The sequence below is a fragment of the Oncorhynchus gorbuscha genome, linkage group LG24 (assembly GCF_021184085.1).
Source record: "Oncorhynchus gorbuscha isolate QuinsamMale2020 ecotype Even-year linkage group LG24, OgorEven_v1.0, whole genome shotgun sequence".
Lineage (NCBI taxonomy): Eukaryota > Metazoa > Chordata > Actinopteri > Salmoniformes > Salmonidae > Oncorhynchus > Oncorhynchus gorbuscha.
This window is the reverse complement of record NC_060196.1, coordinates 54,481,955-54,504,118: the sequence shown is the minus strand read 5'-3', so window position 1 is coordinate 54,504,118 and position 22,164 is coordinate 54,481,955. Positions and strand designations below refer to the sequence as shown.

General features: G+C 44.9%; 1 protein-coding gene across 13 annotated transcripts in view; it reads right to left on the bottom strand.

Annotated features, from left to right (window-relative positions):
• LOC124012359 (focal adhesion kinase 1-like) overlaps window positions 1-22,164 on the bottom strand; it is a 220,413-nt gene that overhangs the window by 6,891 nt on the left and 191,358 nt on the right. For 12 of the 13 annotated variants that reach the window (XR_006834715.1, XM_046325898.1, XM_046325899.1 and 9 more), the window contains 6 exons: window positions 19,468-19,554; window positions 15,790-15,927; window positions 15,451-15,582; window positions 9,298-9,360; window positions 8,382-8,421; window positions 8,013-8,116 (listed from right to left, as the gene is read on the bottom strand). Coding sequence is in view for 12 of the 13 variants with exons in the window: in XM_046325898.1 (XP_046181854.1) it covers window positions 8,013-8,116; window positions 8,382-8,421; window positions 9,298-9,360; window positions 15,451-15,582; window positions 15,790-15,927; window positions 19,468-19,554 (564 nt within the window). In the remaining variant the exon portion in view is untranslated. The remainder of the gene's footprint in view (window positions 1-8,012; window positions 8,117-8,381; window positions 8,422-9,297; window positions 9,361-15,450; window positions 15,583-15,789; window positions 15,928-19,467; window positions 19,555-22,164) is intronic. The other variant, XM_046325891.1, reaches the window with a different exon arrangement.

Genomic DNA, 22,164 nt, shown 5'->3' with positions numbered 1-22,164 from the left:
GAGAGGGGGATGCAGGAGAAACAGAACAGAAGAGGGAGAAAGGATTAATACTGTAGAACCCGAAGACAGAAGACAACATGCAATGCATCAACACAATACAAACAGACACGTTTTAAAATACTGTCCTACCAAGCAAGAAGGCGGTAACTGCTTATAGTGTGGAACTGGAAAAAAAGGGCTTTTATTTACCTTGGTTTCACAGTAACTTTATACAGTTACTGCTAACATGACCCCCATTTTCTCCAAAACACAATACAAAAGAGGCAGGATACTTGTCCACCTGATTAAGCATGTATTTAATGAATGAGTTCATTTTCGACCAAATGAGCAGTTACTGCCTTTTTGCATGGTAGGGCAAAATAGTACCTCCCTGTTTCACTCCGTTTTGAGCCAGAAAGAGAAAGATCTGAGTACTAACTGGACGTTGAACTGACAGGAAGATCTAAAGGCCTGCACTATTGTATCTGGAGGTAATGTATGGTAATGTATGGTATGGTATTCTATTGTATCTGGAGGTAATGTATGGTAATGTATGGTATGGTATTCTATTGTATCTGGAGGTAATGTATGGTAATGTATGGTATGGTATTCTATTGTATCTGGAGGTAATGTATGGTAATGTATGGTATGGTATTCCATTGTATTTGGAGGTAATGTATGGTAATGTATGGTATGGTATTCCATTGTATCTGGAGGTAATGTATGGTATGTTATTCTATTGTATTTGGAGGTATTGTATGGTATTCTATTGTATCTGGAGGTAATGTATGGTAATGTATGGTATGGTATTCCATTGTATTTGGAGGTAATGTATGGTAATGTATGGTATGGTATTCCATTGTATCTGGAGGTAATGTATGGTATGGTATTCTATTGTATTTGGAGGTATTGTATGGTATTCTATTGTATCTGGAGGTAATGTATGGTAATGTATGGTATGGTATTCCATTGTATCTGGAGGTAATGTATGGTATTCTATTGTATCTGGAGGTGATGTATGGTAATGTATGGTATTCTATTGTATTTGGAGGTATTGTATGGTATTCTATTGTATTTGGAGGTATTGTATGGTATTCTATTGTATTTGGAGGTATTGTATGGTAATGTATGGTATTCTATTGTATTTGGAGGTATTGTATGGTATTCTATTGCATGGCATTGTATTGTTCATAATGTTAGCTTTCACTGGAGGAAGTGAGAAATGAGTCTAAAACCTTTGGAACATGGCTTTAACTGTTGAGATCAAAGGAAGGTGAGAAGGGAGCTTTGGACTGGACATGGCTGGGTTCTATCTAGTTAGGAACCACTACTTTCCTTGGGCACTTCTGTCCTCCACTGTATTAACAGCCTTAGAGCTTTAACAGGGTTTTATTCTCAGAGCTAGAAGAAGAGGTCTCTCTAAGAGTCTCCCTTCAAACCGCCTGCCTTGAAAGTTACAAGAAAAAGAACACTCTGAAAACAGTCTTCATTTCACCGGCTCCTTTCTAAATGGATGGTAGTTGGCGTTGCATAACTAGGGCCCAAAATAATGCCCAAAAAGGGTGGTTTTCCCTGGGGCTTTTTCTGGGCCTGCTTGTCAGCATCTGTATGGAGCCTGTATAGGGGTGGATGGTGGGTTGACCCTGGCTGTGTAGAGGTGGATGGTGGGTTGACCCTGGCTGTGTAGGGGTGGATGGTGAGTTGACCCTGGCTGTGTAGAGGTGGATGGTGGGTTGACCCTGGCTGTGTAGGGGTGGATGGTGAGTTGACCCTGGCTGTGTAAGGGTGGATGGTGGGTTGACCCTGGCTGTGTAGAGGTGGATGGTGGGTTGACCCTGGCTGTGTAGGGGTGGATGGTGAGTTGACCCTGGCTGTGTAGAGGTGGATGGTGGGTTGACCCTGGCTGTGTAGGGGTGGATGGTGAGTTGACCCTGGCTGTGTAAGGGTGGATGGTGGGTTGACCCTGGCTGTGTAGGGGTGGATGGTGGGTTGACCCTGGCTGTGTAGAGGTGGATGGTGGGTTGACCCTGGCTGTGTAGAGGTGGATGGTGGGTTGACCCTGGCTGTGTAGGGGTGGATGGTGGGTTGACCCTGGCTGTGTAGGGGTGGATGGTGGGTTGACCCTGGCTGTGTAGGGGTGGATGGTGGGTTGACCCTGGCTGTGTAGGGGTGGATGGTGAGTTGACCCTGGCTGTGTAGAGGTGGATGGTGGGTTGACCCTGGCTGTGTAGAGGTGGATGGTGGGTTGACCCTGGCTGTATAGGGGTGGATGGTGGGTTGACCCTGGCTGTGTAGGGGTGGATGGTGGGTTGACCCTGGCTGTGTAGGGGTGGATGGTGGGTTGACCCTGGCTGTGTAGGGGTGGATGGTGGGTTGACCCTGGCTGTGTAGGGGTGGATGGTGGGTTGACCCTGGCTGTGTAGGGGTGTAGGGGTGGATGGTGGGTTGACCCTGGCTGTGTAGGGGTGGATGGTGGGTTGACCCTGGCTGTGTAGGGGTGGATGGTGGGTTGACCCTGGCTGTGTAGAGGTGGATGGTGGGTTGACCCTGGCTGTGTAGAGGTGGATGGTGGGTTGACCCTGGCTGTGTAGGGGTGGATGGTGGGTTGACCCTGGCTGTGTAGGGGTGGATGGTGGGTTGACCCTGGCTGTGTAGAGGTGGATGGTGGGTTGACCCTGGCTGTGTAGAAGTGGATGGTGGGTTGACCCTGGCTGTGTAGAGGTGGATGGTGGGTTGACCCTGGCTGTGTAGAGGTGGATGGTGGGTTGACCCTGGCTGTGTAGAGGTGGATGGTGGGTTGACCCTGGCTGTGTAGAGGTGGATGGTGGGTTGACCCTGGCTGTATAGGGGTGGATGGTGGGTTGATGCTGGCTGTGTAGGGGTGGATGGTGGGTTGACCCTGGCTGTGTAGGGGTGGATGGTGGGTTGACCCTGGCTGTGTAGGGGTCAACATTTTTGCAAGTGCAGTTGCAAAAACCACCAATCGCTATGATGAAACTGGCTCTCATGAGGACCGCCACAGGAAAGGAAGAGGATAAGTTTAGTAGTTACCGGACTCAGAAATTGAAACCCAAATAAATGCTTCTCAGAGTTCAAGTAACAGACAAATCGCAACATCAACTGTTCAGAGGAGCCTGCGTGAATCAGGCCTTCATGGTCGAATTGTTGCAAAAAAAACATTACTAAAGGACACCAATAAGAAGAAAAGGCCAATTATAAACTGGGGATTATTAGGTGACCGTGATGGTTTGAGTGCCAGACTGGTAATTCAGCCAGGACACCGGGGTTAACACCCCTACGCTTACAATAAGTGCCATGGGATCTTTTCATGACCGCAGAGAGTCAGGACACCAGTTTAACCTCACTTCCAAAAGACGGCACCCTACACAGGGCAGTGTCCCCAATCAATGGCCTGGGGCATTGGGATATTATTTAGACGAGAGGAAAGAGTGCCTCCTACTGGCCCTCCAACACCATCGGGTCTCCCATCCAGGGACTGACCAGGACCAACCCTACTTAGCTTCAGAAACAAGCCAGCAGTGGTATGCAGGGTGGTATTCACTAAACTCTTAACCTCAACTACATCTCGTAATGAATAATGTGGAAATTGAGCAAGTTGAGGTGACTAAACTGCTTGATGTAACCCTGTATTGTATCAATATGTTTTGATCATGACAGTTTACAACAGTAGTTAAGATGGGGAGAAGTCTATCCATAATTAATCGCTGCTCTGCCTTCTTCACAACACTATCAACAGGGCAGGTCCTACATGCTACTGTTCAGTAGTGTGGTCATGTGCCACAAAGAGGGATTTGGGAAAATTGCAGTTGGCTCAGATTAGGGAAGCACGGCTGGCCCTTAAAAGTACACGGAGCGATAACATTAATGACATGCATGTTAATCGCTCATGGTTTAAAGTGGAAGAGAGATTGACTTCATCACTACTTGTTTTTGTAAGAGGTGTTAACAAGCTGAATGTACCGAGCTGTCTGTTTAAAATACTAGCATACAGCTCAGACAGCTCAGACAACCATTCCACAAGACATGCCACAAGAAGTCTCTTCCCAAGTCCAGAACAGACTATGGGAGGCACACAGTACTACATAGAGCCATGACTACATGGAACTCTATTCCACAGTACTACATAGAGCCATGACTACATGGAACTCTAATTCCACATCAGGTAACTGATGCAGCAGTAGAATCATATTGAAAAACAAGTAAAAATACACCTTATGGAAATACATGCATACGCACACATTGTGATATTGTTGTATGGTGGAATTAAACATTTTGTATTGTAGATATGTAGTGGTGTAATAATGTTATATGATGTACTGTTTTATCTTTTGTTTTATATGTAATGTAAATTATTTAATATGTTTGGACCGCAGGAAGAGTAGCTGATGCCTTGGCAGGAACTAATGGGGATCCATAATATACCCCAGGAAGAGTAGCTGCTGCCTTGGCAGGAACTAATGGGGATCCATAATAAACCCCAAGAAGAGTAGCTGCTGCCTTGGCAGGAACTAATGGGGATCCATAATAAACCCCAGGAAGAGTAGCTGCTGCCTTGGCAGGAACTAATGGGGATTCATAATAAACCCCAGGAAGAGCTGTTGCCTTGGCAGGAACTAATGGGGATCCATAATAAACCCCAGGAAGAGTAGCTGCTGCCTTGGCAGGAACTAATGGGGATCCATAATAAACCCCAGGAAGAGTAGCTGTTGCCTTGGCAGGAACTAATGGAGATACATAATAAACCCCAGGAAGAGCTGTTGCCTTGGCAGGAACTAATGGGGATCCATAATAAACCCCAGGAAGAGTAGCTGTTGCCTTGGCAGGAACTAATGGGGATCCATAATAAACCCCAGGAAGAGTAGCTGCTGCCTTGGCAGGAACTAATGGGGATCCATAACCCCAGGAAAACAGGAACCCAGGAAGAGTAGCTGCTGCCTTGGCAGGAACTAATGGGGATCCATAATAAACCCCAGGAAGAGTAGCTGCTGCCTTGGCAGGAACTAATGGGGATCCATAATAAACCCCAGGAAGAGTAGCTGTTGCCTTGGCAGGAACTAATGGGGATCCATAATAAACCCCAGGAAGAGTAGCTGCTGCCTTGGCAGGAACTAATGGGGATCCATAATAAACCCCAGGAAGAGTAGCTGCTGCCTTGGCAGGAACTAATGGGGATCCATAATAAACCCCAGGAAGAGTAGCTGCTGCCTTGGCAGGAACTAATGGGGATCCATAATAAACCCCAGGAAGAGTAGCTGCTGCCTTGGCAGGAACTAATGGGGATCCATAATAAACCCCAGGAAGAGTAGCTGCTGCCTTGGCAGGAACTAATGGGGATCCATAATAAACCCCAGGAAGAGTAGCTGCTGCCTTGGCAGGAACTAATGGGGATCCATAATAAACCCCAGGAAGAGTAGCTGCTGCCTTGGCAGGAACTAATGGGGATCCATAATAAACCCCAGGAAGAGTAGCTGCTGCCTTGGCAGGAACTAATGGGGATCCATAATAAACCCCAGGAAGAGTAGCTGCTGCCTTGGCAGGAACTAATGGGGATCCATAATAAACCCCAGGAAGAGTAGCTGCTGCCTTGGCAGGAACTAATGGGGATCCATAATAAACCCCAGGAAGAGTAGCTGCTGCCTTGGCAGGAACTAATGGGGATACATAATAAACCCCAGGAAGAGTAGCTGCTGCCTTGGCAGGAACTAATGGGGATCCATAATAAATAAAAATACAAATAGCACAAACAAATGTAGGACCACGCTCAACCAAGCTGTGATTGTGACCCTGGAGTAAGACATTAAGACAGTGTTGTCTTGGTGCTGTGATGGTGACCCTGGAGTAAGACATTAAGACAGTGTTGTCTTTGGTGCTGTGATGGTGACCCTGGAGTAAGACATTAAGACAGTGTTGTCTTGGTGCTGTGATGGTGACCCTGGAGTAAGACATTAAGACAGTGTTGTCTTGGTGCTGTGATGGTGACCCTGGAGTAAGACATTAAAACAGTGTTGTCTTGGTGCTGTGATGGTGACCCTGGAGTAAGACATTAAGACAGTGTTGTCTTGGTGCTGTGATGGTGACCCTGGAGTAAGACATTAAAACAGTGTTGTCTTGGTGCTGTGATGGTGACCCTGGAGTAAGACATTAAGACAGTGTTGTCTTGGTGTTGTGTTGCTGTCATGGTGACCCTGGAGTAAGACATTAAGACAGTGTTGTCTTGGTGTTGCTGTGATGGTGACCCTGGAGTAAGACATTAAGACAGTGTTGTCTTGGTGCTGTGATGGTGACCCTGGAGTAAGACATTAAGACAGTGTTGTCTTGGTGCTGTGATGGTGACCCTGGAGTAAGTCATTAAGACAGTGTTGTCTTGGTGTTGTGTTGCTGTGATGGTGACCCTGGAGTAAGACATTAAGACAGTGTTGTCTTGGTGTTGTGTTGCTGTGATGGTGACCCTGGAGTAAGACATTAAGACAGTGTTGTCTTGGTGCTGTGATGGTGACCCTGGAGTAAGACATTAAGACAGTGTTGTCTTGGTGTTGTGTTGCTGTGATGGTGACCCTGGAGTAAGACATTAAGACAGTGTTGTCTTGGTGTTGTGTTGCTGTGATGGTGACCCTGGAGTAAGTCATTAAGACAGTGTTGTCTTGGTGTTGCTGTGATGGTGACCCTGGAGTAAGTCATTAAGACAGTGTTGTCTTGGTGCTGTGATGGTGACCCTGGAGTAAGTCATTAAGACAGTGTTGTCTTGGTGTTGCTGTGATGGTGACCCTGGAGTAAGTCATTAAGACAGTGTTGTCTTGGTGTTGTGTTGCTGTGATGGTGACCCTGGAGTAAGACATTAAGACAGTGTTGTCTTGGTGCTGTGATGGTGACCCTGGAGTAAGACATTAAGACAGTGTTGTCTTGGTGTTGCTGTGATGGTGACCCTGGAGTAAGTCATTAAGACAGTGTTGTCTTGGTGTTGCTGTGATGGTGACCCTGGAGTAAGACATTAAGACAGTGTTGTCTTGGTGCTGTGATGGTGACCCTGGAGTAAGACATTAAGACAGTGTTGTCTTGGTGTTGTGTTGCTGTGATGGTGACCCTGGAGTAAGTCATTAAGACAGTGTTGTCTTGGTGTTGCTGTGATGGTGACCCTGGAGTAAGACATTAAGACAGTGTTGTCTTGGTGCTGTGATGGTGACCCTGGAGTAAGACATTAAGACAGTGTTGTCTTGGTGTTGTGTTGCTGTGATGGTGACCCTGGAGTAAGACATTAAGACAGTGTTGTCTTGGTGTTGTGTTGCTGTGATGGTGACCCTGGAGTAAGACATTAAGACAGTGTTGTCTTGGTGCTGTGTTGCTGTGATGGTGACCCTGGAGTAAGTCATTAAGACAGTGTTGTCTTGGTGTTGTGTTGCTGTGATGGTGACCCTGGAGTAAGACATTAAGACAGTGTTGTCTTGGTGTTGTGTTGCTGTGATGGTGACCCTGGAGTTAGTCATTAAGACAGTGTTGTCTTGGTGTTGTGTTGCTGTGATGGTGACCCTGGAGTAAGACATTAAGACAGTGTTGTCTTGGTGCTGTGATGGTGACCCTGGAGTAAGACATTAAGACAGTGTTGTCTTGGTGTTGTGTTGCTGTGATGGTGACCCTGGAGTAAGACATTAAGACAGTGTTGTCTTGGTGCTGTGATGGTGACCCTGGAGTAAGACATTAAGACAGTGTTGTCTTGGTGTTGTGTTGCTGTGATGGTGACCCTGGAGTAAGACATTAAGACAGTGTTGTCTTGGTGTTGTGTTGCTGTGATGGTGACCCTGGAGTAAGACATTAAGACAGTGTTGTCTTGGTGTTGTGTTGCTGTGATGGTGACCCTGGAGTAAAACATTAAGACAGTGTTGTCTTGGTGTTGTGTTGCTGTGATGGTGACCCTGGAGTTAGTCATTAAGACAGTGTTGTCTTGGTGTTGCTGTGATGGTGACCCTGGAGTAAGACATTAAAACAGTGTTTTCTTGGTGCTGTGAGTGCTTCTGTACCTTGACCCCCTCGTTGTAGCTTTCTAAAGGGTTGAGGCTGGCCAGACTGCCCAGGTGGCTGGGGGCTCCAGGACGAGGAGGCTTCTTAGGAGGGGCCACATGCTCTGAGAGGAGGGAGAGAGAAGGAGGGAGGAGAGTTAGTGTGTGTGTGTGTGTGTGTGTGTGTGTGTGTGTGTGTGTGTGTGTGTGTGTGTGTGTGTGTGTGTGTGTGTGTGTGTGTGTGTGTGTGTGTGTGTGTGTGTGTGTGTGTGTGTGTGTGTGTGTGTGTGTGTGTGTGTGTGTGTGTCTCTCAAAGAAAGAAAGATACATGAATATCAGAACACACAGAGAAGATAGACTCATGTTGCCATTGCTGAGGGACTGTCTTACCTGATTTCCCCAGTCCCACTGGTTGGTATATGTTTCCTGTCTGAGGGGAATCATAGAAATACAAACAAATGATTAGAAAGGCACACTGGCACTTTTCTGTCTGTCTGTCTGTCTGTCTGTGCTTTTCCAACAGCACTCTGGATTAGGGCTTCCCATGGGCCCAGTGTGTTTCAGTGTTGTTGTGGGTACCCTGTGGCTAACAGCACAACATATCTCAGACCCTCAGAGACAAGCAGACAGCTACATTTCTCCAGCTCCTCCCCAAAACCTTATCCTCTCTTGATTTGAACACACAATGGTATTTTTTTTCTCCCCTCTACATTCTGATGTTTCCTCTTCTCAGAGCCGAGACCCACTCAGCCCAGTTTTGTTCTGTAATTACTGTGTGAATGGGTCTGGTTGGTTTGTGGGTGTTCTGTAGCTGACGCCTGTTTTTAAAGATTATCCAGCAGCAGAGAGAGAGAGAGAGAGAGATGATGGCATGAGAAACTGTTGCCACAGTTCAGTTCCCACCCTCCATAGTCCCAATATGTCGGCCTAGTGGGACTGGTCTGGTTGAGAGTGTCCAGCTACAACAGGGCTGTTCAATACCAGTCCAGGAGGGCCGAAACACTTCTGGTTTTCTGTCCTTCTAACAAGGGACTAATTCAGACCTGGGACACCAGGTGAGTGCGATTAACTACCAGGTAGAAAGAAAAAACACGTGTTTGGGACCTCCAGGACTGAACATCCCTAAGGTAGTATATGTGTATATTACTGAGGCCAGCGCTATAAAATCCAGACAAAATGTCTGTTGTAAAAAATGATTGAAATGGAAAAATGTAATAAATACATTGGTTTATTGAAAAACAATATTTCCTGCTCCGTCCCTCTGGGAGTATGAACCTAAACAAACGGTGGGTCATGGGAAACTCACCGGCCCCTGGAGACTGCAGTCTTCCCTGTCAATGCTGCCCCGCGAGTTCCTGGATTCTGGCTTCTGACGAGAACACAAAGCAGAGGGTCAGACAACTAGCTAGCTACATCTGACCACCTCATAACCACAACCTCAAGGATTAAAACCTCATTTATCACTAAAACCATTGTTACAGTAGTCTTGAAATAGAATACTATAGAGTCTGTTTCTTACAACATAAGAGGAAATGACTGCCGATTTCTCACTAGTGTTTTAATTCCATGAGAACATAGAACTCACAATTCCGTTTGAAACAGATCTGTTCTTTCATCTTGCTGTGTTAACCCTCATTCCCTGCTACAAACAAACAATACCGAATCAACCAATCATCCATCCAGAACAATCTAAAATATATTTATGCCACCCTGACTGACCACAAAGATATGCAAACACAGACAGTGCAGTGAGATTTGCACAGAAGGAATCCTCAGAGCTTCAGGAGCACCTGGTTGAGAATTAAACATCTTTCCAGGTATCCAAGTACCAGCAGTACAAATCCACACAGAAAGCCCCCAAAACAAGCACCACCCCTTCCCAGCCATGATCTGTACCGGTTTTCCAAAGCAGGACTTGAAAAGGTGCATCCTCTGAGCTCTGTGGACAGCGGTGGTCCCATCGGCAGAGTGAGACGACAAAACAGTCTGAAGTTTCTGCTGCTGGATGAGCAAGGCTTAAACGTGTCTGACGGATTCATGCAGAGACTGATCCCACAGCAGACTCCTCTTGCTCTGTGTCAGACCTCCTTCTCTCTCTCCCTCCCCCCCTCCCTCCCTCCCTCCCTCCCTCCCTCCCTCCCTCCTCCCTCCTTCCTTTACTTTCCCCCAGTTGACGATCTCAACCCTTATTTGTGTACAGGAATACATAATCATATGAAACCGAATATTTCACACAAATCACATGAATAAAGATAGTGAATGTCTAAATTGTACAGTGGCTAAGGTATACAGAGGAAGACCACGTCAGTGTCATCGGTTCTGTTGCCAGATCTGCCTAAAGGGTCTTCCTAATTCTGAGAACAGCATGAACACTGGCTGAGATTTCCACCCATCCTCACCACAATATCTGGCGGCCAAATGAAACAGGCAGCATTAATGATTGCTCTCCTTCTGAACCCTGGCTGGCCGGGGCTGTGGATAAACAGACGCAGACCAAAATATTTTCCACAGGAAAGCCTTCTGGGAGGGAGAGGGATCATGAAGGGGTGGGAAGGGACTGTTATCACAGAGGCTGGCTGCTCAAATACCAGAACTTTTAAAGATCCCTTTAAATCCAGTTTAGAAAAATCTTAAATCCTATGGAATTGTACGCAGCAACACAACAAACATTTTCAAGTGCCACAAAATGTGTCCTTTATCAATGTATTATTTCCACGAAGGTATTTGGCCTATTCTGGACATGGATAGGTAGCACTACTGTCATCCTTAACCATGTTATAGTTCATATCATCAGTCTAGCTCTCCAGAGAGTCGAGCTCTGCAGAGAAAAGAGAAGGGTTCTAGAATGCTGGCTGATCCCTGATTTTCCCTCAGGAGATGAGTTTGTGGTCAGAGATCGGGTCTCTCTGACACACTCACTACACAGACACACACCTTTACAGCTTTGTTTTTCAAATGGATCCCCTTTTCTCTCCATATCAAAAGGCTTGGGAGAAGATCACTCTTCCCACCTGATTTCACTGAATGAAAACAACAACGATCTAGATCTCCTCCAGCAGAGAACAACCCCAGGAGGGGGACGGGCTAAAGATTGAGCTAGTAGAGAAAACACTGGTGTGCGTGACACTGGAATCCAATCCAGATGTTTACCCCAACAAAACAGTCAGCGGCATACTACTGATATGATGGTTCTGGGAGAGACTGACTGGGTAACAGTTCATTGAATAAAATAAAAGCAAACCCAAGTGTATTTACTATGACTGTGATCAGTGGTTGTCTCACCCAGCTATCTTAAGATGAATGCACTAACTGTGATCAGTGGTTGTCTCACCCAGCTATCTTAAGATGAATGCACTAACTGTGATCAGTGCTTGTCTCACCCAGCTATCTTAAAAAGGAACCCTCAATATGTATTCCTGACCCTGCGTTGGCTCTACAACATTTCTCCCCAATATGTATTCCTGACCCTGCGTCGGCTCTACAACATTTCTCCTCAATACGTATTCCTGACCCTGCGTTGGCTCTACAACATTTCTCCTCAATATGTATTCCTGACCCTGCGTTGTCTCTACAACATTTCTCCTCAATATGTATTCCTGACCCTGCGTTGGCTCTACAACATTTCTCCCCAATATGTATTCCTGACCCTGCGTTGTCTCTACAACATTTCTCCTCAATATGTATTCCTGACCCTGCGTCGGCTCTACAACATTTCTCCTCAATATGTATTCCTGACCCTACGTCGGCTCTACAACATTTCTCCTCAATATGTATTCCTGACCCTGCGTTGGCTCTACAACATTTCTTTGGCAGATGAACACGCCCCTTTGAAACAATTCATAGCTCTGAAAGAAAACCAAAGGTTAGATCGATCTGTCATCCAGATGAGAACTCAGGCCTGGACCAAAGCAAGGAAAACTGACTCTGTAGTAGACTGGCAATATTTTAGACAAACTGAGAAACAGATGTACTATCTTGATTAAGAAAGCTAAATCAAAAATCATTTTTAAGCTCCATGACCACTGGTGATCCTTCATTTTTGAAAACAGTAAATGCACGGAGGAACATTTTTGAAAACAGTAAATGCACGGAAGCGTACAAATTCCTCTTCTTCCCTGCTAAGTTCTGTCTGAATCTGGCATCATAAATGAGAAGAATGGGATAAGTGATGCTTTTAATCATTTTATCATCTCGGCAGGCTTTTTATTTGAGAGGAACTGTGGTTTAATTGACCCTGGTCAGTCAATCGACTGCTCCTCCCTCTGCCCTGCTTGCTGAATCATTGTACTCCTGCCCCCCTGCTTGCTGAATCATTGTACTCCTGCCCCCCTGCATGCTGAATCATTGTACTCCTGCCCCCCTGCTTGCTGAATCATTGTACTCCTGCCCCCCAGCTTGCTGAATCATTGTACTCCTGCCCCCCAGCTTGCTGAATCATTGTACTCCTGCCCCCTGCTTGCTGAATCATTGTACTCCTGCCCCCTGCTTGCTGGATCATTGTACTCCTGCCCCCTGCTTGCTGAATCATTGTACTCCTTCCCCCTGCTTGCTGAATCATTGTACTCCTGCCCCCTGCTTGCTGAATCATTGTACTCCTGCCCCCTGCTTGCTGAATCATTGTACTCCTGCCCCCTGCCTGCTGAATCACTATACTCCTGCCCCCTGCTTGCTGAATCATTGTACTCCTGCCCCCTGCTTGCTGAATCATTGTACTCCTGCCCCCTGCTTGCTGAATCATTGTACTCCTGCCCCCCTGCTTGCTGAATCATTGTACTCCTGCCCCCTTCAAATTGGCCTAGACCAGGCTGCATGTAGCTGCTTTAAAAATTACCTTACAGATCGAACTCTATGTGTATCTACTGATGGTGTTAAATCAGGTTTTCTGGACACAACGAAAGGTGTCCCGCAGGGGTCAATTTTGGGTTCTGTACCTTTTACTGTTAACATGAACAATATTGACTTGTAACCTGCACTTGTATTCCGATGACACTGTTGTCTATGCTATGGCCCCCACGGTAGACCAGGCTCTATTTGAACTACAGTCTGTCTTCATTGAATTACAGAAAAATCTTATTGACTGCAGGTAAAACTAAGTATATATTGTTCTTTGGAGTGCAAAATGAACTGATGATTTATTTTATTATGTATTTTGGATGGTGTCCATATTGATCACGTCCCTGATCACAAATATCTGAGCATCTGGATAGATTAATATCTGTCTTTTAAAAAGCATATTGATTATGGATTTAAAAAGCATATTGATTAGGGCTTTAAAAAGCATATTGATTAGGGCTTTAAAAAGCATATTGATTAGGGCTTTAAAAAGCATATTGATTAGGGCTTTAAAAAGCATATTTATCAGAGCTTTAAAAAGCATATTGATTAGGGCTTTAAAAAGCATATTGATCAGAGCTTTAAAAAGCATATTGATCAGGGCTTTAAAAAGCATATTGATCAGGGCTTTAAAAAGCATATTGATCAGGGCTTTAAAAAGCATATTGATCAGGGCTTTAAAAAGCATATTGATTATGGCTTTAAAAAGCATATTGATTATGGCTTTAAAAAGCATATTGATTAGGGCTCCTGAGTGGCGCAGCGGTCTAAGTCACTGCATATCAGTGCAAGGGGCATCATTGCAGTCCCTGGTTCGAATTGTAAATAACAATTTGTTCTTAATGAAATGATTTGCCTAGTTAAATAAAGGTCAAATAAAAAAATGTAATAAATAATAGTTAGTTACGAAGCTGAGAATAAGAATGGTCTTCCTCTATAGAAATAGGTCCTGCCCCTTGCTAAATAGAAGGCCGATTATTCAGTCGACGTTCCCATTGGTCCTCGACTATGGTGATATCATCTATAGGAATGCAGCTGACACTTCATTAAAGCTATTAGATGCAGTTTATCAATGCTTTTATTACGGGAGACAGTTTAAGTACTCATCACTGCATTCTCTACCAGAATGTTGTTTGGCCCTCTTTGATGTCAAAGCCCTTTTACAAAAACTCCCACCATACCTAACATCATTACTAAACTGTAGACTTATGAGTTACCAGCCCCCAGTCTCAGGGATTGCTAACTTTTTAAATTCCTTGTCTCGACTGAATTAGGTGAATCCATTTTTAGTTTCTTGTACCTTATTTCTGGAAAAATATTTTAAAATGTTCATAAATGTGATGTTCTGGTGTCACTAGGTCAATTCAGAAGGCTGATTGAGGACCTTGTGTTCTGGTGTCACTAGATCAATTCAGAAGGCTGATTGAGGACCTTGTGTTCTGGTGTCACTAGGTCAATTCAGAAGGCTGAAGGCTGATTGAGGACCTTGTGTTCTGGTGTCACTAGGTCAATTCAGAAGGCTGATTGAGGACCTTGTGTTCTGGTGTCACTAGGTCAATTCAGAAGGCTGATTGAGAACCTTATTACTGATGAATGTGTTTGTTTTTTATGACTGTGTTTTTCTTTCTGCTTGCATTTTGCCTTTATATTGATGTGCTCATCTATAAAAGACACCTTGGTCTCTGTATAACTACCTGATAAATTAAAGGTTAAAAAACATTCAATTGACATTACATCTTACGTAGAGAGAATATGTCTCTCAGTCACAAGGATCAAGTGATTGACAACGAGGGTGTAGACTGAGGTAGAGAGCATATGTTTCTATTTAGCAGGAGTTAGTGAGGAACAGAGGATGAAAGGTGCTGTTGCTAATACACATCCTACTTGGGGATCCAAATAACCAAAGGTGAGATTGAGAGTGTATTAGCTGGTGTTTTAGCATGATAGCGAGAGGGAGCCAGTGTGGGGTAAAAGATGAAGTAGCCAGAGGGTACTGGGTGAATAAGGTCGATAAGAGGCTGTTACCAGGAAGATCTCCTTCTGCTCCAGCCAGCGCTGGTCCTCAACCTATCTCTCTCTCCCTTTCTCTCAGGACGGTGCACGTGTGTGTCAGTAGGTGGTGAATAAGGGTCTGTTAAGGCGTCTGCGTACATAGCTTTGTTTTACTCCTAGCAGAACTCAGCTAGGCGGAGTGAACTTAAAATACAGTTTGAAAAACTAAAAAAAAGCGGCAATGTTACCTTTTGAGACAAGTACCGCTTTCTCAAAATAGTCAGAATGAATCGAAACAACTCAAGAAATCTCTCCTTAATTTTGACATTTTTGTAGAGGAGGACTTAGTTGCGCAATTTTACATCTAACTAATGTTTGGTGCAGTATTTCATAAGTGAAAAAATGTGCATGAAAACTAGTCTTCTGTCGTTGAATGACAACAAACATTTAATTTGACAAATCCCTACTGTTGACCAATCACTGACGAAGGGGCGTAAACTTCAGATACCAAGCTCCGATAAGCCTCAATAAAAAATGTTGTGCGATCGAACAGCCCAAAAAAAACCTGCGGAAGACCAAAATAGATAAAAACATCACAAAGTGTTTGGACTGGGAAGCATACGGTAAGCTTTACCAGGAAGCACTCCTCCTGCTCCAACCAGCGCTGGTCCTCCTTCATCTGCTGCTGCTGTATCATCAGCCTCTCCTCCATCAGGTGGGGGGGGAGCGCCTGGCCCAGACCACGCATGTCCAACGCACCTCCGTCCTGGGAGGGGGAAAGACAGGCAGAGGGGGATTGAGGAAGAGGGAGGTAGAGAGGGCAGTGGATTTGTAATAAGCCTCATCTGTGATTGCTAGAGATGTACCAAGCTCAGAAAATAGCTGATGAAATTCAGCAATTTCACCTGAATACAATTGGCAGAACCACAGTAAGGAGAGTACACGTGTATATTTTTGCGGAGCTCTCTCTCACCTCCATGTTGGGGGACCACATGGGGACGTCTCCTGGTCGGTGGTGGTTCCAGGCCTCCTGAGAGTCCAGAACACCGGCCTGGGGAGAGTACCCTCCACTGGGCATAGCGGGAATGCCGTGAGGGCCTGGGTACCCAACCTGGATATGGTAGGACAGACGACAGGTGAAAACCCCATTTTGTTTGGCGAGAGGATTGTGATGATACAAAAGTATTGTCTGTGAGGCAAGGCTGTTCATCATATAACATAGGCCCCAGTTAGCATTTCAGGGTACAGGGAAACACTTAGCTTTCAGTATAACGCAGTACCTCATTATTTACCCTCCAGACACAAAGACCTATGGGACTTAATGTATATCTGAGCCACATACATGGCTGACATGGCCTGTGTGTGACATGTGACATTAGCACTGGCTGATAAACATCCTAAAAATAACTGACCTGAAAATAAAAGACAACCTATAAATATGCATACTGGCACACAGAGCGCCTTTTAAGGCGATAACATAGTCAAGCGCGATAACAACACAATCTGAGAGTGGATTTTTCCGCAGATTAAATCAGCCTTAAGTCAACAATACCAGCAGTTTGAAAAAGTGTTACAGGAAATTCCCGCTGTCAGCAATGTATTACGGGGAGCTGAGGTGCTGTAAAATAACTTAGTTTGGGGAGATATCATTTCTCATTCTCAATGCATTCACTATTTCAGCTCAGCTGCCATGGGAAGAGAGAGGGCAAGTCAGGTCGCCATAAATTCACCATTTTACGTCAGATGATAAAGTTAATCACGTTCTCACCCTCTATACACCACTAGCTAGTAAGAACCAAACCACTGCCAAGTAGCTAGAAAAATATTCATGAAGACAGCTCCATTTAAATACATTTACTAAACCAGTATTGTCAGTACTTTATTATCAATGGAAATGGTTCTGATATCTAATGGTAACGGTATAAAGTAATAAACAGTAATACCACAGATATTGAATCAATAGAAGAGACGTGGAACCCCATTCTATCGGTAATACACAGTAATGGCTCGAATGGTTGATGTCCTTTATGATATTCTTGGCCTTCCTGTGACATCGAGAGCTGTAGGTGTCCTGGAGGACAGGCAGTGTGCCCCCGGTGATGCTTTAGGCCGACCGCACCCCCCTCTGGAGAGCCCTGCTGTTGCGTGCAGTGCAGTTGCAGTACCAGGCTGTGATACAGCCCGACAGGATGCTCTCAATTGTGCATATGTAAAAGTTCGTGAGGGTCTTAGGGGCCAAGCCAAGTTTCTTCAGCCTCCTGTGGTTGGACCATTTCACAACGCTGTCTGTGCGGGTGGACCATTTCAGATTGTCAATGATGTGTACGCAGAGGAACTTGAAGCTTTCCACCTTCTCCACTGAGGTCCTGCTGATGTGGATAGGGGCGTGCCCCCTCTGCTGTTTCCTGAAGTCCACGATTAGCTTCTTCATTTTGATGACGTTGAGGTTATTTTCCTGGCACCACTCCAACAGGGCCCTCACCTCCTCCCTATAGGCTGTCTCGTCATTGTTGGTAATCAGACCTCCGACTGTTGTGTCATCTGCAAACTTGATGATTGAGTTGGAGGTGTGCGTAGCCACGCAGTCATGGGTGAACAGGGCGTACAGAAGGGGGCTGATCACACACCCTTGTGGGACTCTGTGTTGAGGATCAGTGAAGTGGAAATGTTGTTTCTTACCTTCAACACCTGGGGGCGGCCCGTCAGGAAGTCCAGGGCCCAGTTGCACAGGGCAGGGTTGAGACCCAGGACCCCGAGCTTAATGATGAGCTTGGTGGGTACTATGGTGTTAAAGGCTGAGCTATAGTCAATGAACAGCATTCTTATATAAGTATTCCTCTTGACCAGATGGGTTAGGACAGTGTGCAGTGTGATGGTGCTTGTATTGTCTGTGGATCTACTAGGGTGGTAAGCAAATTTAAGTGGGTCTAGGGTGTCAGGTAAGGTAGAAGTGATATGATCCTTGACTAGTATCTCAAAGCACTTCATGATGACAGAATTGAGTGCTACGGGGCGATTTAGTTTAGTTTAGTTAGTCATTTAGTTGTTATCTCAGCTTCTTGGGTACAGGAACAATGGTGGACATCTTGAAGCATGTGGGGACAGTAGACTGGGATAGGGAGAGATTGAATATGTCCGTAAACACTCCCGCCAGCTGGTCTTACGCATGCTCTGAGGACGCAGCTAGGGATGCCGTCTGGGCCGTCAGCAACACGCTTAAATGTCTTACTCACATCAGCCACGGAGAACGAGAGCCCACAGTCCTTGGGAGCAAGCCGCGTCGGTGGGACTGTGTTATCCTCAAAGTGGGCGAAGAAGGTGTTTAACTTGTCCGGGAGCAAGATTCTGGTTTTCCCTTTGTAATCTGTGATTGTCTGAAGACCCTGCCACATACGTCTCGTGTCTGAGCCGTTGAATTGCAACTCTACTTTGTCTCTGCACTGACTTTTTTGCCTGTTTGATTACCTTACGGAGGGAATAACTACACTGTTTGTATTCAATCATATTTGATATTTGGTCATTTATTGTCGGCATCCCGGAAGGGGGAGTAACAGTGGTCCAGCGTTTTTCCAGCACTACAGTCAATGTGTTGATAGAACATCGGTAGTGTTTTCCTCAAATATGCTTTGTTAAAATCCCCAGCTACAATAAATGCGGCCTCAGGATATGTGGTTTCCAGTTTGCACAAAGTCCAGTGTAGTTCCATGAGGGCCTTCGTGGTATCGGCTTGAAGGTGTATATACACTGTGACTATAACCGAAGAGAATTCTCTCTGGAGGTAATATGGTCTGCATTTGATTGTGAGGTATTCTAGGTCGTGCAAACAAAAGGACTTGAGTTTCTGTACGTTATCACAATCACACCATGAGTAGTTAATCATGAAACGTACACCACTGCCTTTCTTCTTCCGGAGAGTTCTTTATTCCTGTCTGTGTGATGTACTGAGAACCCAGCTGGCTGTATGGACGGGAAAGTATATCACGAGAGAGAGCCATGATTCTGTGAAACAGAGTATGTATGGAAGGAGATCCTCGCCCTGAGCTCGTCTACTTTATTATCCAGAGACTGAACATTAGCAAGTAATATACTCGCAAGCGGTGGATGGTGTGCACGCCTCCTGAGTCAGACTAGAAGTCCACTCAGAATACCTCTTCTCCGACGTTGGCGTCTTGGAGCAACCTCTGGGATGAGTTCAATTGCCCTGGGGGGGTATGAACAAAGAACCCAATTCGGGAAAGTCGTATTCCTGGTCGTAACGCTGGTGAGTTACCGCCGTTCTGATATCCAAAAGTTATTATCCGGATGGATGTAATGACACAAATAACATTATGGGCTAGTAATGTAAGAAATAACACACAAAAAGACAAAATACTGTAACGTTGCTTCGGAGCTAGAAGCAGAGCTGCCATGTCTATCAGCACTCATTCTCTGTGTTAAAAGTGTGTTAGTATAGTATATTATAGTATAGTATAGTAGAGTACAGTATTATAGTATATTATAGCATAGTACAGTGTAGTATAGCAGTATAGTAGTATACTACAGCAGTATAGTAGTATAGTATAGTCGTATAGTAGAGTACAGTAGTATAGTAGCATAGTATGTTATAGTATAGTGCAGTAGTATACTACAGTAGTATAGTACAGTATAGTACCTGGTAATGGTTGAGCTGTCCAGCATGCTGAGGGCTGGGGTAGAATCCTTCACTAGACCGAGGGCTGGGGTAACCAGGTCTGCTGGGCTGCTCAGAGAGGGGGTGACAGATCATGCAGTAAGCATATAAGTACACATGGAGTAAGTACACATGGGATAGATAGACTTTCTACAGGTTGTTATCCCCATCTATTGGACAGGGAATGAGAGTCATTGTATCAAGCTACCTAAAATATGTAAGGGGGATACCTAGTCAGTTGTACAACAATGCATTCAACTGAAATGTGTCTTCTGCTTTTAACCCAACCCCTCTGAATCAGAGAGGTGCGGGGGCTGCCTTAATCAACATCCACGGCCGGGGAACAGTGGGTTAACTGCCTTTGTCAGGGGCAGAACGACAGATTTTTACCTTGTCAGCTCGGGGATTTGATCCAGCAACTTTTTGGTTACTGGGGCCAACGCTCTAACTACTAGGACACCTCAGAAATATGTTTACACTATAACCCCAGTCTTGATCGACTTTTAGATGCAAAGCACCAAGCTATCCTTTGTAGAAATCTTGTACACAATGGCAAGCTTGACATGTATCTACATTCCAACCGTAGGATGGCGCTGTATCCCGTATCCAGAGATAAAATCAGATAAGAAAGCTTTATTATTCTTAGATGAGGAAACTATTTATGGATAAAATACAATCATTTCACATGAAAAAGACAGACGTTGAATCCCACAAACTAGTAGCTAAACTATTAAAAACTAAAGTTTTATGTGAGTTTGCATTGGTTTGAAGCTGATAAAGAAAGGACATTCACATGAGCATCACAATGCCTACTCCACTCAGGCTCTACCAAGGTTTTCCAGCACCACAATGCCTACTCCAATCAGGCTCTACCAAGGTTTTCCAGCACCACCATGCCTACTCCAATCAGGCTCTACCAAGGTTTTCCAGCACCACAATGCCTACTCCACTCAGGCTCTACCAAGGTTTTCCAGCACCACAATGCCTACTCCAATCAGGCACTACCAAGGTTTTCCAGCACACAGCATTCCTCTACTACATAGCTATGTTGGTCTATTGTATACCGAACAAAAATACTCTGTCTTAGGCCAGTTAGGATCACCACTTTTTTTTAAGAATGTGAAATGTCAGATAATAGTAGAGAGAATGATTTATTTCAGCTTTTATTTCTTTCATCACATTCCCAGTGGGTGAGAAGTTTACATACACTCAATTAGTATTTGGAAGCATTGCCTTTAAATTGTTTAACTAGGATCAAACGTTTTGGGTAGCCTCCACAAGCTTCCCACAATAAGTTGGGTACATTATGTCCCATTCCTCCTGACAGAGCTGGTGTAACTGACTCAGGTTTGTAGGCCTCCTTGCTCGCACAAGCTTTTTCAGTTCTGCCCACAAATTTTCTATGGGATCGAGGTCAGGGCTTTGTGATGGCCACTCCAATACCTTGACTTTGTTGTCCTTAAGCCATTTTGCCACAACTTTGGAAGTATGCTTGGGGTCATTGTCCATTTGGAAGACCCATTTGCAACCAAGATGTAACTTCCTGACTGATGTTGCTTCAATATATCCACATAATTTTCAATTCTCATGATGTCATCTATTTTGTGAAGTGCACCAGTCTCTCTTGCAGCAAAGCACCCCCACAACATGATGCTGCCACCCCCGTGCTCACGGTTGGGATGGTTTCTTCAGATTGCAAGCCTCCCCCTTTTTCCTCCAAACACAGCGATGGTCCTTATGGCCAAACAGTTCTATTTTTGTTTCATTAGACTAGAGGACATTTATCCAAAAAGTATGATCTTTGTCCCCATGTCCAGTTGCAAACCCTAGTCTGACTTTTTTATGGTGGTTTTAGAGCGGTGGCTTCATCCTTGCTGAGCGGCCTTTCAAGTTACGTCGATATAGGACTCGTTTTACTGTGGATATAGATACTTTTGTACCTGGGATTGATTTGCACTTTTCGCACCAAAGTACGTTCATCTCTAGGAGACAGAACGCATCTCCTTCCTGAGCGGTATGACGGCTGCATGGTCCCATGGTGTTTATACTTGCGTACTATTGTTTGTCCAGATGAATGTGGTACCTTCAGGTGTTTGGAAATTGCTCCCAAGGATGAACCAGACTTTGGAGGTCTACAATTGTTTTTCTGAGGTCTTGGCTGATTTCTTTAGATTTTTCCATGAGGTCAAGCAAAGAGGCACTGAGTTTGAAGGTAGGCCTTGAAATACATCCACAGGTACACCTCCAATTGACTCAAATTATGTCAATTAGCCTATCAGAAGCTTCTAAAGCCATGACATTATTTTCTGGATTTTTCCAAGCTGTTTAAAGGCACAGTCAACTTGTGTAAACTTCTGACCCACTGGAACTGTGATACAGTGAATTATAAGGGAAATAATCTGTCTGTAAACAATTGTTGGAAAAATTACTTGCATCGTGCACAAAGTAGATGTCCTAACCGACTTGCCAAAACTATAGTTTGTTAACAAGAAATTTGTGGAGTGGTTGAAAAACAAGTTTTAATGACTCCAACCTAAGTGTATGTAAACTTCCGACTTCAACTGTAGGTAGGGGTGAAGTGACTATGCATAGATAATAAACAGCAAGTAGCATAGTCCGGTGGCCATGTGATTAACTGTTCAGGACTCTTATGGCTTGGGGGGTAGAAGCTGTTAAGGA